The sequence below is a fragment of the Numida meleagris genome, chromosome 1 (genome assembly GCF_002078875.1).
Source record: "Numida meleagris isolate 19003 breed g44 Domestic line chromosome 1, NumMel1.0, whole genome shotgun sequence".
NCBI lineage: Eukaryota > Metazoa > Chordata > Aves > Galliformes > Numididae > Numida > Numida meleagris.
The window spans coordinates 78745408-78762433 of NC_034409.1; the positions used below are offsets into that span (position 1 = coordinate 78745408).

At 43.1% G+C, this 17026-nt stretch overlaps 1 protein-coding gene across 1 annotated transcript in view; it reads left to right on the top strand.

Moving 5' to 3' along the window:
• Positions 1 to 17026, top strand: part of ARHGAP31 (Rho GTPase activating protein 31) — a 57156-nt gene that overhangs the window by 28002 nt on the left and 12128 nt on the right. The window contains exons 2-8 of the mRNA XM_021398123.1: positions 4907 to 5009; positions 5494 to 5638; positions 10676 to 10758; positions 11463 to 11570; positions 13173 to 13318; positions 14230 to 14428; positions 16148 to 16272. Coding sequence (XP_021253798.1) covers positions 4907 to 5009; positions 5494 to 5638; positions 10676 to 10758; positions 11463 to 11570; positions 13173 to 13318; positions 14230 to 14428; positions 16148 to 16272 — 909 coding nt within the window. The remainder of the gene's footprint in view (positions 1 to 4906; positions 5010 to 5493; positions 5639 to 10675; positions 10759 to 11462; positions 11571 to 13172; positions 13319 to 14229; positions 14429 to 16147; positions 16273 to 17026) is intronic.

Genomic DNA, 17026 nt, shown 5'->3' on the forward strand with positions numbered 1-17026 from the left:
TTATAATCTCATGAATTGACAGGATGTGATAGGAAGCGCGCATTATTGTCAAGAGCAATGGACGAAAACTTGAAAAAAAATAATGAAAAATACTTAAATGCTTAAAAAAATACAAAACTGAAATGGTGACGTACAAATGCCAACAACTTTTTTATGGCACAGGATTCGTTCTTTGGGGAAATTTTTGAAAAAGATAAATACTGTTTCTTGCAACTCAAACAACAAAAGTTGATCTTTCAAGTGAAATGAAATGTCTGCGTTTATTCCTCTAGTTCCTTGAACTAAAATTAAAATAAAATTAAACTCCCTCCATGTAGCATAAACAAAGCAGTAAGGAGAATCTGAATAGCTGTAACTAATTTTTATCCATGGCAGGAGACTTCTGAGAGAATAACAAAAGGAGAAAAGAAAAAAATGAAGCCTGCTGCTATTCAGTCCAGTTTGGTACAGTGTGCTCTGGACAAGATGACCCAGTCCAGGTTAGCTAAGTATAAGCACAATCTCTTTGGATGGCATCCACACTGACGAGTTTGTGTGGCTAACTTGACAACCTCCTCCCTAGGGTCCGTCTGTGCTGCATGAAGACCAAGAGTTTCTTCTAGAAGGCACCACTGAAGAGCACAGGCAGCTGTTTGCATCTCCTGCTGGATTAGTATCTTTCTTGCTTTTTGCTGGCTTTGTAAGATGGAGTAACTCCCTCTCTCCTAGTGTCCCTCTTAGGGCTGATAGGTGAGTTAACTGAGTACCTGCTGAAAGGTCTTGCTGGTTTTGATCCTAAAAGATCAGCCCTATGACAGATGAAGCCTTTGTCAGACTGAGTGCTACACCATGGCTTGGAAGAGACAGGAGAAGAGAGGGAACTCTCCTTCCATGCTAGGTGAGAGGCTCAGTGCACATCGCTTGTGCTGGAAGCTTATGGGGACAGGAGAGGGAGAAGTAACACCTGGCTCGGTAGGAGTGGCAGACAAGTAATGCAGCTGGCATGAGCTGCAGTCATGGAAAAGACCCTGTTGAAGATAAGTGTCTGTGTATGCTAAGCTTGGAGGTGATACCTAGTGAGAGTGGAACGAGTTACTGTGACTGCCCTTCTGGTTTATTTTTGTCTAGGGGAAGAGAAGTATTGTCTTTTGTGTGCAGTATGTTTATAACTCAATTTCCCTTCTGACTGATGCTTTGCTCCACACTCTCCTCTCCTCTTCCATCTGGTTTCTATTGTAGTTTTAAAAGAGGACAGTTTGGCTGTCTGGCAGAACAAGCGGGGTCTATGTGACACCAGCTGCCTCTTCCAACTTCTAAGCTTCCAGCACAGTTTTAATTATAGAAGCGTCAAGATTGGAGACCATCCCCCCTCCCTTTCAGTGCCTGCATGCACACACAGCTCCTGATACAAATCCCCATCCCCATCTGATCTTCCTTCAGGAGACACCCACAGCTCTGGGACTGTGTCCCTCTGCACCCATGGTTGCTTTGTGATCATCAGTAGCCAGATCCAAAATGATCCAAACATCTCAAAGATGGCTGGAAGTATGAGGGACAGCCACTCTGACCCCTTATCCCTGAAGTGCACTAAAGACCCAGCTTTGTAGGAGATCAGAGCTGCTTAGGAATTTCAGAGCTGCAGGTTCTGCTCAAAGAAAACACTTACTGTGTTCCAGTTTCATACAAGTGCTGCATTTAGGGACTTGCTTTGCAGGAATCTGATGCAGCTCTTTCACCTCCAAGGATCTGAGGTCAAAGTCTGTAATTTCTGGTTGCAAGTGAAATATGCCGTATGTGGGATTTTATTGACATCACGAAACCGCCACACATTTTGGCATAACTAGCTGTTTCTCTTCCTAACAGTCAAAGACCTGGTATGGCAGGAAGTCATGTACATGATGAGTGAAGGGCACTGGCAGAAATACGTGAGAAGTCCAGGGCTGGAAAAGCAGGGCAGATTGCAGGGCTAGAGATATTGGCAGAGGTTGGTGCACACTGTCCACCTGGAGTCTCTAAGGTTATCTCTACTGGGGAGTCTTCACTCACTTTCAAAAATGATCTGAGTTTTATATATTTGCTGCAGATTATTCTCCTTAGGCCCGTTTTTATCTTACTGGTCCTTAACAGATGGGGCGGGCCTTCTCTGGTCTGTGTATAAGAGGTTTGCTTATGTGCCTGAGGCCTTCTGACCTAATTTATCTCAAAGAAACTTAAACCTCAGCAAAAAAATTGTGATTTAATAGGTCTCACTTGTGAGAGGTTAAATTAGACATAACAGACACCAGTGTATGCATTTTTATTCCGCATGCTTGTTCTTAACACTGGGGTTTTAAAAAGTGTCTAACAAAGGACACTTGGTATGGACTATATTCGTATGGCAGCTAGATACCATGATACAACGTTTATCTACATGAAAGGCTGTTTAATTTTCTAACAGACCTTGTCACATAGCTTTCCACCTCAAGCAGGATTTCTGTACAATTAAGTCTTTTTTATCCAGATAGCACGGAGCGGTTCATCCATTCTTCCACCCCAATGGATCTGAAGGGAACAGGATCAGCCTAGCTTTCATTTTACTGCTTACTTCACATTTGTTCCCTCCAAAGAGACCCCAGCCAAGAAGGCAATCTTAATATGCCACGTACACATAACTTCTGCCACAAAGACAGTACAGACTAACCAGACAAAAATGAAGAAGAAGCCTGATGTCATTTGCCTTTCCTTCTCTTTTTTTCTAGCATGCTCATCATCATATGATATGAGTTCTCTGTTATGATTACAGATAACCAAGACTCATTCTGGGATAGGAAGGTCCTCTTTTTTGATGTGTCACTTGGGCTTTTCTTGGCAAGACATTTAGGAAATTTCATACTTTTGCTTTGCTCTGTATCCTTCCACATCACCCATTTCTCTTAAGAGTTGGGTGCTAGAGGCACTGCCAAGAATGTTTTCCATGTTCCTTTGGGAAGGCACTGGTGTGAAAAAGTCCATACCTGCCTGCTGAAAAGCTTTTCAAAAAAACAAAACAAAACGAAAACCAAAACAAACAAACAAAAACACCCAGTCAAAATTCTCTTTTGCTCTGAAGAGACTTCTTTGGCCTCTTTTGAGAGATCTGGGATCTCTCTTGAGAGAATTAGCCTGTTTGGATCATTCAGATTTCTGAGTAATCACTGGCACTTTGTTTATCCCTCCATTTGGGTTGGCCACACTAAGGGACACACAAGAAGGACCTCTTTGTCTCCCTCAGTGAGAGCCAAGAGGCAGAATGGTAGCACTTCCCTGACTCTGGGCTCAGCAATAGTGTGCCACTGAGGTAGGCCCCGACCTGGGAGCCCTCCTCAGCAGGGCCTGCAGCCTGGTCTGCATGGTAGAGCAACCCCACGCTTCTGAGAAACCATGGGCTAGCTCTGGCCTCAGCGGCACCTCGGAGAAAAACAACAATATGCCAGCTCTTTGTTTTTCAGGCTGTCCTTGTGGTGCTGTGTTTGGATCCTGTGTGATGAAGCGTGTGCTAATATGTCATTACGGTCCTGAACTTGAGCAAGAAAGATCAGGAAAGGTCCAGCCAGAGGCATTATCTCTGTGGTGTCACAAAGATGCAGTAATTGCTATGCCTGGTTTTCCAGTAAAACATGTGGCTGAGCCTGTTTTCTTCCATGCTTTCTGAATGCGCCGTGCAGCAGAGTCAGCATTACAGCAAGGAACTTCAACTTTTGCATTTACTGGCTTCTGTGCTTATGGCTGTGTGAAACGTTGCATTAAATACACAGTAGTTTCTAGCACCTAATAAGGAAGGACTCTCTTACTGTTATTGTTATAGCTGGGGTTGTTATAGTACTGGGGACAGGGAGGCTTGGTCTGACCAAGAGAACGGGGGGTTCCTGTGCCTATATAATGGGAAAAAATAAACACAAGCTTTGGATCCAGGTCTGGATGTAAATGTTGTGCCTCAGATTCCTCTCAGCTTGAAGGCTGTTAAGTCCTTGGCTGGTTATGTTGATGGAGTACTTTTGAAGCCAATGTCAGATTTTGCCAGTGTGCAGATCTAGTCAATATTTGAACTTTATACCCCCTCTGTGGGAGTTTATGAGCACTAAACCATGGGTATGTAGGCTTATATGGAAGTGTGAATGCTTCTCTGAGTTTTATCCAAGCCAATCAGTCCTTTTGGCTTGATTCAGCAAGGCTGGAGCTCTATCCTGGGGAGGGGGGATGTTCCTGGGATCTCATGCTTTACCTCATGCTTTCAATTAGAGTGAAATTGCCTCTTTTTCTGGAAAGAAAAAAAAAAAAAGAGAGAGAAAAAAAGAGAAGCCCTACCTTTCTTCCCACAGTGTTTCTATGACTTCAGGCTCAATAATTGCCTCATGACAGCATGACATGGCAGAAGCACTGCATATCCTCACTCCACAAATTAGCCACGGATATTTTGTGGGGTTTATTTTTCATTTGCCCTCTATTTCTTCTGTTATTGGACCCTTCTCTGAGTCTGCTGTGAGCCTCTGCTAGTGTTTGATGGAACTGTCTCCTCTGTGGTAACTTATGGAAGTTCTCGGTGTGTATTCACTTGGGATCACAGAATAATAAGGGTTGGAATGGACCTCTGAAGATCATCTAGTCCAACTTCCTGCTGAAGCACGTAACCTACAACAGAAAAACATCCAGGCAGGTTTTTAATATCTTCAGAGAAGAAGATTCCACAACTTCTCTGGGCAGCTTGTTCCAGTGCTCTGTTACCCTCAAAGAAGTTTTTTCTCAAGTTCAGATGGAACTTCTTGTGTTCCAGTTTGTGCCTGTTGCCCCTCATCCTGCTGCTGGGCACCACTGAGAAGAGCCTGGCCTCATCTTCTTGACATGCACTCTTTAGATATTTGTAAGTGTTGATAAGATCTCCTCTCAGTCTCGCCTTCTTTTCCTCTCCCAGTCCCCTATGTGCTGAAGAGCTGTGCGGAGTTCATTGAGACTCATGGCATCGTGGATGGGATCTACCGCCTGTCAGGAGTGACATCCAACATTCAAAAGCTGAGGTAAGGTCAACTGGTCTGAATGACGGAGGGATTCGGTGACATTGCTCTGCATCTTTGTGTTGCTAGTCCCTCGGGCACATACTGGGGTCAACAGAGCTCTGCACTGATGCAGAAGGGAAATGGGGTCCAAAGCATTTCAGGGGTATAATCCAGGACAAAGAAAAAAGCCTTCCTTTGCATCTGCTAATGGGAAAGGCCTGGAGGGTGTCAGCACAAATGCTGAGTTGTTCTCTCTCACTTTAAAACAAAGCAATCTCTTTATATCAGATTGGGGGCCCCTCATGGAACTGTGCTAGGGAAACCACAGACTAGTTGAAATCTTGGGGCCTGGTCCCAGAAGCCAATCTCGTCCAGGCCGTGAATAATAGAGAAATCTTTGCTTTTCAGTTTGTTTCCTCCTCTAGCTGTGAAAGAGTATGTAGAGTGGAGTTTTGGTGTGGTACAGCTCTTATTCATCTACACTGCTGCCTCCATGTTGTTTCAGACAAGAGTTTGTTTCTGACCAATGCCCGGACCTGACACGGGAAGTTTACCTCCAGGACATCCACTGTGTGGGGTCACTCTGCAAGCTGTACTTCAGGGAGCTGCCCAACCCTCTGCTCACTTATGAGCTCTACAAGAAATTCACGGTGAGACCCCTTGCTGCCCTCATTCCTAAACAGCAGCATGGACATGCCGCAGGTTCCCCTGTGACAGCTGTTTGGGTTTCAACTCCAGTGTCCTGGTTTCTGGTGTGTGCATCTGTATAAACATTTCTCAGTGCTCTTCCCTTTTCATATTGTGCTGTCTCTCTTTCTCTGTCCTTGTTTCTTTCCCCCATTGCATGCTTATTTTTCTCATTTTCTCTGTAGTTTCCTTTCACTCATTTTTTTTCCACTGCATTTCTTCCCTGGTGTTACTCTTTCTCCCCACTGTGCATCTCCTCCCAGAACTCCTAATTCTTTTTATTTTCCTCATTACTGTCCATCACTGGAAGCCTCTTGGGTCACCTGGGGCTTGTGATCATAATTACTAGGAAGTGATTTCCTCTTCCCTGTCCCTCCCACAGTCCTTGACACCTGAACAAATGGATTACTCAACCCACATGTAATGTACCAACTTTTCTGCATCTGTAGCATTTCCTCAGAGTTTGTCAGAGAGCAAATGATAACACACATTATGCCAGCTATGACATATCAAATCTGTCATGCGCATGTTGTAAATACAAACAGCAGAAGAAAGTGGCAGCTGGCCAAACAGAAATCTCCAACCTTGTTTAAAGGGATTGTAATTCAAAGAGTGGTAAGTCAAACAGCCATAGATTATACATGGATACAGTAGGAGCAGACTGCAGGGAGCTGAAAAATTAGACCATGAAACCTGAATTTTTAAGAGAGTTGGCTAATTTTGATGACAGACTATATTTTATTAACAGGTGGCACAGCAGGCTATACTTGCCATTAAGGTTGCCTGGTTCTTACTCTTCTAAATCCATTTTCAGTTGTTTGTGACACCAACAAATTTAAATTCAGTCATTCAGGCTGAAATCATCTGCACTAGAGTTGTGAATTTTCAGCTAAAAGCATTCACCATCTTCTTCAAACAACTGCTACGAGGGGATGGGAAGGATTGTTTTTTCAGTGTTAAAAACATCCGTCCTTTGTTAAGAATTTCTGTCATCCTACTCTTTCCTATTTGCTGGGTGGTGGAAGGGACAGACACTGCCAAAAACATCGGATGTTGCAGAGAAGACATTTTGTAGACAAAATCATGTCTAAGCAACCTTAGCTTCAAGTGCTGCTATCTGCATTTCCTCCACCCTGAGTCAAAGCACTTGCAAACAGCATTGCACAGGAGGCACCGAGAGAGACCCACAGGGTCCACACAAGAAAATATTCTTTGAAGACTCCTTGTGCAAAAGGGCTTTCTGTAGGTCAGGGGAGTCAGGTAGATGCCAGGGGCTATAACTGAGCTGAGGAACATGAATTTGCTAGCCTTGCTATGCTGTTTGACAGACAATAGTTCTAGGTGTCCCGCTATTTGGATGCCAGTTTTTAAGTAAGACTTGGCTGTGTTTTGAGGTGGTGTACAGTAAAAACCTAAGTCATAGCTCTGAGCAGATCCAAAAATCTGTTCTATACTCAGGGTATAGAGATCCTTAGTATATAAAAGACAAGCTCTCCGAAATGGAGACAGTGAGGATGAATAGGACCTTGAAAATACAGAGTATTACTCACTCATTCATAGTAACTGATGAGCCTCATTCTTGCTGGAGATATTTGGCTAGTGTCTTTCTGGCTATCATTACTGATTTATGAAAGAAAAGTGCAATGAAGGAAACATGAAGATTTAGATGGAAACTTTTTTAGGAAAGAATGTTTGCTGAAAAACACAGTTTTGAGCTGATGACTTGCAGATTTTGGTTAGATACATTTGGTAAATAGTTTTACTCAAAAACAAAAGGGAAAACACTTCTGTAACTATCCAAATGTTTTTTTTACAAATACTTTCTAAAGGAAATGTTTCAACATTAAATCAACACATCCAACTCTTAAATAAAACATATTTCAGAAAAGGGTTAAACAGCCTCAAATTTAAATGAATTTTTCTTTCACTTTGATTGAGTATGATGCTTGGTCAGCTTTGAACAATTGTTAGTTAAAATCTCATGCCAGCTCCCCAAAATGCTATCACTTTGAATTGACCTAAAAGTGATTTTTTTAAACTCTGGCTTTTTAGTTTGTCCTCTCCACCGCAAGATCCATTATTCACATAATTCTACTCAGCACAGATTTATAATGGGTAACCCAGCTGACAGGAAACACAGTCAGATACAGGGAGGAAAGAAATAAAAAAGACCAAATCCCCAAGGAGAAGAAAAACCGCTATCGGAGTGTGCATGTGCGTGGGCTGTCTGAACAGGGAACGATGGCAGCTGTGCCTAAGCAGAAGAACGCTGGTAGGAGTAAAGGATGCATGCTAATCCCAGCCTGTCTGACTCACTTGGAGCTGCCTCTGAGATGGGATAGGCTCCACTTTGAGTCACCGGAGTGATTCAGACATTTACAGCTAAGGAAAGTCAAATTCTTAATGACTAGAGAGGGTTTGGCCTTTTGGTCATCATTCATAGATGTAGCATGACATGATAACAGTCATGACCTCAGTGGCTATCAGTCTTTGCAGAACAGTGCCCTGTCACACTCATTAGTTTGCCATCTAGTATTATGGTGATAGGTACTTGTATTATGGGATAGATAAGTTGACTCTGCTCAGCTTGTTCCAACCTGAGCACAGACTGATGATCCCTCATGACAAATCAGCTGTAGGAAGCCAAACCTACCTTTCCTCACTGATCTCTATTCCACTGGTTAATCAGGGCTTGTGAACTGTGTATTCTAGAAAAACCACTGGATTAACAAAAAAATCCAAGATTTTTAGTTGTTTCAGATACCTTCTGCCATCCTCAGAGTGCTTGAAAGATGAAAATATAGAGGACATGTATTAATGCCATGATTAATGGGAATATAATAAATGGAATTATTGGTTCTTCCTTGAATTCTGTGTTCCGCTGTTCTAATCTTGAGCTTGGAGAGGGCCTTGGATTTCAAAGGCAGAACAATTATGGGTCAGAAATGTGGCTTGGAAGTCTGAATGGGTCATGAACTCAGAAAGTCTGATATTCACTTGCTATCTAAGCATTAAGTCTTTGAGACCTGGAAGTTAAATGTAGGGATGAAAATCAGCACAGGGGAAAAAATACTGTATAGAATCTAGTTGAAAAATAATGTTTTAGATGCACCACTTAACGTTCATATTCCTCAAAACCTTGTGTGAAGATCATGAGAGTGCTTGTAGTTAGGATTTCTGGGGTGATAGTAATACGTTATTTTTCTTCCTTCTTTTCTTACTTGTTGAAGTGAAAGGGCTGCCCCTAAACATCCTGATGAGTCTCATGCCTCAGACAGGGTATTTCACTTAGTTCTTCTTCCATTCCAAGGCACTGTATCATCAGAAAAACAATAAAAACAGTAGGAAAGTTAGCATCACTTTCTCAAATTTCAGAATAGTCTTGTTTCCTGCTGATAGTTGGAAATGAAGCTTATAGCCAGCTCTTTTCAGTTCAGAAGGGCTTGTCCTTTGCAGTTCAGATATTTTGCAATTGCAGGTGACCTGGCACACTGCTGCCATGGATCTCTCTCCTAGGCAGGGATCTGATTCATGCCACGTACATGTGCAGCTGCCTGTGGGGACATGGCAGGTCATGGAAGAGTTGCGCTAGTGATGGCAGCATGGTGACACAACCCATCTGTGACACTGAAAGGCTTGATTCCTGGCCTCCAGAAATATTGATGTTTGGACATTTGTGTGAGTGTGGGCTGGTGACAAGGATGAGTAATTGGCCAACTGCTGTAGTCAGGGTTAAATTCTAGTGCAAGGAATTAAACTAAACTATCTTTAATTTAGGGAAAAGAAGTGCATCCACATCTCATGTATACCAAGCTAGCGAGTACACTCGTTTTTCTTTGCCATGACACCAGTGAGAAAACCAGAGCTACAGGGTATAGATCTCAATTCAAAGTCTTAGGGAGTAAAACATATTCCAGTTCATCTCTGACCTCGAAACTAGAAAGATTTGACTTGGTTGTACATAAGAGGTGGTCTGCAGGGAAAGAAACGGTGACCTGAATAGGGATAGCAGCACGGTTAGTTAGCATGAATGTTTTTGTGGCAAGGACAAGAAGATACTATTAGGCAGTTGTGCCTAATAATTTCAGGTTCATGTTGTTAAGGCAAAACTTCTGCTGGCAGCATGGCTCCCAGAATCTTTCTTTGAACTCAATCCAAACCCCAGTGGCAGCAGGGTAGGCAAGGGGTTCCCAGACAGTCATGCATTGTTTGAAGTTGCTGGTGATTTGCCCTCCCAAAGCACAAAAACTGAAAAGTAGTAGCTGAACACATGGATACCAATGCAATAAACTCCTAGGAATGCAGACAAAAGATTATCATGGCTCTTCAGGCTCTTGTTCGATAGACACTTGATCAAGACCAAGTTGTATAACCTTCATTCTTACTCATCTAGTCTAACCTTGAGTGTAAGAATTCATTAACCTACCTGGACTGTGATTTTACTTCTCTCATCATAAAAGATGCAAACTCACACAAACTCCTTCTAGCTATCTTCATATGTCAGATGAAAAATTGCTTATTTTCATGAATATAGAACATGCATATCCAAGCTGTTTTCATAACACGGGATTTGAAAGACCTATTATATTTCAACACAGTTTTGGGTAAGAGGGATTCACTATTTTTCATTTTTCATTATTTTCACTTCTCTCTTTCCCTTCATTTCTATTTCACCCATCAATGCACAAATTTAAAAAAGTAAAAAAAGAGACAAGAAACATAATTCCTAATTGAAGGTCTCAGTTTTCAAATCCCTCCTCTCCTCAAAACATTGACCATCCTGTCCCAAGGTGTGGGGAAGGCATACCAAGACATGAAATAACAGCACAGCAAATCTCTGCTGTGCTGGGAACACAAAGCAGCATCTTCTACCAATAGCTCTGCAAGGTAACAAGAGAGTATTCCCTCAGAGACAGGCTGTCTCATGTGATACTCCTTATCCCTCTTCCTTTTCCCCTGAGCACACTGACAGGGTAGGCTATTTCCTTTTATCTCCACAGGAAGCAGTATCACGCTTCCCCGAGGATGAGCAGTTGGCACGGATACAAAATGTCATCCAGGAGCTACCACCATCACATTACAGGTGGGAACATGTCCACCAGGGCTCTGAGGAATGGGATGGTGGCCCTCAGCATTAGGGAATATTGCTTGAAACAGAAACAGAGTTAATTTCCAGAAGCTAATTCCCAAAAGCTGACTCACTATTTCCAAATCTGACACCAATTAATCTGGCATTTAAATGCCATCAAAGAAGTTGTTACTAAACAGACTCTCTCTGTCTCAGTCGATCCTCCTCTTTCGTGGGTACAACCACAATGGCACTCTTGGACAGGGTCCTGGGTGGGGTGAGAAGCAGATAATCTGCTGGAGGTACTTGAGCATGAGATAAGCCATCAGCCTTGGCAGGATCTTGCTCTTTCTCCCATCCAGATGCCATATTTCTTGCACTCGTTATACTGAAGATTGTTTGGTTCGTGTTCCATCCTTGGCCATCTCAGAGCAAGGTTGTTCAGGCATTCACTGCTGCCCCATGCAAACCCTGGTTCTGTAAATCTTGTTCTATGGTGCCTGTGGGTCATTGCAAACACTGCCCTCTGTGAGGAAGGAACAACCCTGAGGTGAGCACTGAGTCTGAGGCCTGCTGTCCTGGTAGACAAGTATTGGTCACCTGAGTTGAAGGGAGAGGGCACAGTTGGCCACACAGTACTAGCAGCTTAGAGGTGATATTACCATGGGTGCACTGAGGGATCTAACGCTTTTTTCTCTATTTGTGTGAAACCACTGTAGAACACTGGAATACCTGATCAAGCACCTGACTCACCTGGCCTCCTACAGCAGCATGACCAACATGCACACCAGAAACCTGGCCTTGGTGTGGGCTCCCAATCTCCTCAGGTATGGTAGAATCCTCTCAGCCAGAGCACCATGTTAAACACCAGCAAGTGTGCCTGGAAACCCATCCACTGGGAGAAATGCAAAAGCAGGAAAAAAACAGAACAACTAAAGGGAACACCAGAGCAAAACAAGTAGCTTTTATAAAGAGAAAGAGTTCTTTCAGGTTGAATAATCTGAGGTTTTACTGCCAGCATCCAAGGAAAGTTGTGGTTTAGCTTTTTTTTTTTTTCTTTCAAAAATAAAGCTGTTATTTGTAAGCTGAGTACATTGATTTAAAAACGAGGAGTTAGCTCATCACTGTGGAACGGAAATGACATTTCCGATGGTTCCAGTACTTCTGCAGTGGTGAGGTGTGAGACATCAGTGCTTGGAAGAGAGGGAGACAGGGCGACAATATCACAGGCCTGTGTCCAGCACTGCTTGAGTATAAGTGAAATAAGCTTGGTAGACATAAATGGCAGCTAGCAGTGTATTGCAAGACCACCAGATGTTTGCTTTGCCTGATTCTGCTGGAAAGAGGCCCAGATAAGATGCAGTCAGATGTTTGGCTGACATGTTGTAGAGCTGAGCAGAACAAGAAAATGTATTACCTGAAAAATTTATATTGAAATATTTTATATCTTGGTGAAGTTGCCTTCCCCTTTCATGCCATACTCATGTGTTCAGAGGAAGGAGCTATGCAGGGTGAGTCCAGGACTTCTGCAGGGCAGGCAGGAGGGACATTGCCAAGACAGTTACAGGCAAATCACAAAAAATACAGAGCAGCTTCTGAAAAGGAATCAGATGTTGACTCCACTGAACATCAAAAAGTGGGAACATCACAACTGAGATGTTTTCATTCCAGCATCTGTCTTTGTCAAAAACCTGAAGACTGTTTCCTCCTGCAATCTATTTTAAGTGCAAGTCTCAAGAAGGATAAGAAAGAGGCAAGCAATGCAACTGCAGTCTCCTTACATGGTTATCCTATTGGCAATGCCCCAAGCTATTATCTAACACACCAGTCATTAACTTTACAAAGGATCCATTGCCCAGTGATTATTTCTTCAGCAACACTTTGGCATGCCAAGATAAGGAATGTTTCTTTGCTGAGAGCAAGAAAGAGTGTGAGAGTGCAGGGGGCAGTGAAGAGCCTACTGGGACACACAGCAGAGTGTTGTCAAAACTGGCATGAGCAAGCTTCTGAGAGATTTCACTCAAACCTTCCTTGGAGAGATGATGGAAGCATTGCATAGGGGTCTGGAAGCAGTGCTTGAAGGCTCCTGTGTTGTCTTTCAGACTCATTTTTGAAAGTGCTAAAGGAGAACCAAAGATGGGGGAAAGAGGGCAATTTGAAAATCAGAGTTTTATCTACTACTGAAAGGGAAAAAGGGAAAATAACATGGGCAGGAAAGAATACAATAGAAGTGAGAGGGAAAACAGAAAAGAATTTTGAAAAGAGTGAAAAGGCAGAGAGAAGAGAAGGGCCTGGTGAGGAAAGGAAAGATGCAGCAAGAGCAAGCAAAATCTCCTTGTTCCAAGTCTTGCAGGCAGAAAGCCAATCCCTCCTTACCAGAGGCTGCACGTGGTAATGCTGGCTACTAGTATACCTCTTTCTCTGTGCAGATCAAAGGAGATAGAGGCTGTTGGCTGCAATGGGGATGCAGCTTTCCTGGAAGTGAGAGTCCAGCAGTTGGTGATTGAATTCATCCTGAATCACGTGGATCAGATCTTCAGCAACAACAGAAAAGCCAGCTCTGCTGAGAGCATTGGTAACCACCTCCCTGAACCATCCCACATATCACTTGCCCTGTTCTCAAGCTCTAACTGTATCTACTTACACTAGTATTTCAAAATCATCAATGCTTACCATGCTCACACACTCTTCTGAACAAACCTTGATCCCAGTTCCTCACTAACCTAGTCCTCCTCATCCCCATTTCCAATGTTTCATTTTTAGACACTAGTCTCTTTCAGTGTGCTCCCAGATTGCCCCATGGCTCATATTTTGCACGATCCCACTTGGCTTAACCTTTTCTCCAAAAGGAAGAATGACTAGCTTCTTAATCTGGGCCCAGGTTTTCTCTCTGAGACCACAAGCCACACTTTCAGTAATGCGGAAGGCAGGGAACGGGGGACTGCGTCCTTACTGCAGCCAGCAGTATAGCAAAACACCAATTAGCGAATTCTAAGGCTTCTGGTTGTACTGCAGGTTCACTCCATAGCCATGAAATGCATTAGGAAGGAGTAGTAGTGCTGGGTTTCAGAACAGCCCCCTTACCTGGAACAAGGCAGGGAGAAAGATGTGGAGGTAAGGGAGAATTAGTCACCAGGCCTGGACTGGGGACTCAACTACTCCAAAATCTGGGGAGGGAGGAGAGAGGTGAACACGTGTAGCCTGGTACTTCTCAGGGACGCTTCTTTCTCACCAAAGTATCTACAGCAGGGGCAGCAAGCTTGTGTAACACAGCCTTTGATTGGCAGGCGTGGCCCCTGCTGGTAATGCACCCAGACAAATAAGGTTTCTGGGGAGATGGAAGGCTTATCTGACAAAAGCCTCTCTCTCCACACGTGCCTCTCCTTTCCCCTCTCCAGAGGAGCTGTCCCAGTGAAATAAAGACATGAAGCTCTTGCTCTCATCTCTTCTCGCCCCACAGCTGGGATGTACTTTCTTGCTTTACAGAGAACGCACCAGTTGTGAAAAATCTGACTCAGCCCTCCACCTCCCTGCCGATGAAGCTGGTGAGCCTGGAAGAAGCGCAGGCTCGGAGTCTGTCAGCCTCGCACCCTGCCCGGAAGGAGAGGAGGGAGAACAGCCTGCCTGAGATTGTCCCTGTAATGGGGTCCCTCTTCCACACAGTTGTTGACCTCCCTGACAGCAAGTAAGTGCTAAGAGAGATGTAAAGTGCAAACAAAAAGAGCAGGTTCCCCAGCATGGTTAGGAATGAAGCTTCTCTTAGTGTGACAGCACCACACCTGCACACATGAATGGACAGCCACTATTGAGAGAAAACTGCATACCCTTCTCAAGAGGCAGAGTTGAGAAGCTCCACTAGTCCACCTCCCTCAACGAGGGCAGAACCTCCTGCAGGAGGAATTAATTGTCTTCGCATCCTCGTGTGAGCATAAGGTTTGGCTAAATGTGGGCTGGGCATGTAGCAGGTCAGGACACTGCTCTGCTAGGAGTTCCACCTGCTGGTGGCTGGTTCACAGCACGCTGGGTGGCACTGACGTGCATAGCTTCATTCTTCTCTGCGTTCCTCTGCATTCATGGCCAAGCAACAAGGAAAAATTGCTCTTCTAGACCTAGGAGATATATACACAGTGGCATCTATACTGAGAAGAGTCCCATTTCAGCTGACACTGCTGCAGTTGTTGGCACTGGTGCCCAGCCTAATTATTTATCTATTGGTCTATCTATCTGTTGATATATGACTACTCAGCTGCCTGGTTCTGAGAGATTATAGCCTCTGCAGCAGGAGACTCATTAATCTACTGACCCATAAAGCACCGTAGCAAAAATATTTCTTCACACTTGATATATTAAAGGAAAAATGAGCCATCTAACAGAATACTGGCAAGAGGATAACCAATTTAAGACAAAAGGGTGTATTGCCCCTTTACAGCATGTTTTCTTTTCTCACTTGAAGAGAACAGTCCTATCAATAAGATGTTAATTGTCTTTGTAGGACTGATTTGTGCTCTTCTAAGCATTGTTCTGAAAGTAAAGCAGAACAATGGAGGTAGAAAACCCATTTTGGAGAGCAAGTCAGAGAGGTAAAATGATTCTTGCTCTTGAAGATTGAAGGAGGAGTCAGAATAGGTGTATGAAGGAACTAAGAGCCTCATGCAATAATATTCACAGAAGAAAACTGGCTTCAGGAGCAGCAGCTTCTTTCATTTTAAATCTGGGATTTCCAAGGAGACACAGGGAACTGGCAATTCCACTTCATCTGACATTTACAAGAAATTGATTTAATTCCCTTAAGCTTTCACATTTCAGTTATTACATTATACTAGCATATGATCAACACTTATGATTAAATTCAGATTGGCTTGACAAGCATTAATAGCCATTTGTATTATGGGATCCTTTTATTTTTGCAAATCCATAAAAGCTATAACTCACAAGGACTTTAAAGGATATCTCTGTGGACCACAGAATAGTACATGTTCCGTCAGTTCTCTCTGGAATTTATCTTGCATTCTGTCATTAAAACCTGTCTAAAAAGACAATTTTTCTTTACTGTGTTGCAAGATACTTTTAGCTTCGGAAACCTCTTCTTTCTGGAGACAGGCATGGTTCATCACTCAGTCAATCACAATTGCTGTAGCATGATGCCAGAGCCAGCTCTGTGAAGAGCTGGCTCAGTTGTCTTTCCATCCATGACACAGTTAAATCAGCAATACAGAGAAATCACACACAGAAAAGGGAGAATTCTTTGTGTAGCTATCTATGCTTCGCATACACTGAATTAAAAGAGGTGAGAAGAAAAGAGGGGCAGCATTGAGTAGAGAGAGCTCAGAGGCTTTTACGGGATACTAGAAAGATAAAAGTCTCTGCGGTTAGGTAATTTCCTGAGCCCATTTTTTTTTTCCAGGAGAAAATTATCTACCAAGTCCAAGAAATGGAAGTCGATATTTAACTTGGGCCGTTCTGGCTCAGAATCAAAGTCTAAACTGAGTCGAAATGGGAGTGTCTTTGTAAGGGCACAGAAGCTATCTGGTAAGAGCACAGTTTTCAGTTCACTCTTTCTCTCCATTGCTTCTCTTGTGGCACTGATAGCAAGAGGAAACTTGTATCCATGTGACACTAATGCCATTAGGCTTGAGTCTAATGGAGTCATGTTTTTTCCCTTGTTTCATGGACATCTTATTTACATGTGATGGCAAGAAGCACCCTTAAGGATGATATGCCTGGCAGCTACAGCAAATATTCCATCTTGGTATGTGATAAACAGGCTCCCATTGCCCAGCTGTCAAGCCTAGGGGCTAGGAAGTGCTATGCAGTATACTGGGTTGGATTAGCTCACTCCAACCCAGCCAAACCCTTACATTCCTTACACAGCACTGGTGAATATTTGTCCTTCCAGGCTGTCCTTCCACCAAAAGTCACTAAATAACCAACTGTGTTCAGTGCCTTCATGAAAAACAAGGAGTTTATATGCCTCCTGTCTCTCAGCACTTTGAGTGAATGGATTACTTTTAAAGCAATGGCAAGGGAGAAGATGTCTTTCCTCCTGGCTGTAATCCCAAATTCTAACCCCTCCTGAGCTTCAATATCTTAAGAGCTGTGCTTTCTAGAAAATTACCCGGGAGTATAAATTCTAAGCATTCAGAAATGATGACTCAAATTCTAAAAATCATGAAGATAACTTTAATAATTATTTTTAAAAGAAACCATAGTCTATTTTTACCTAATTTTATAAAGAAATGTTTTGAGCACATGTATCCTATTTATTTATTTATTTATTTTAACT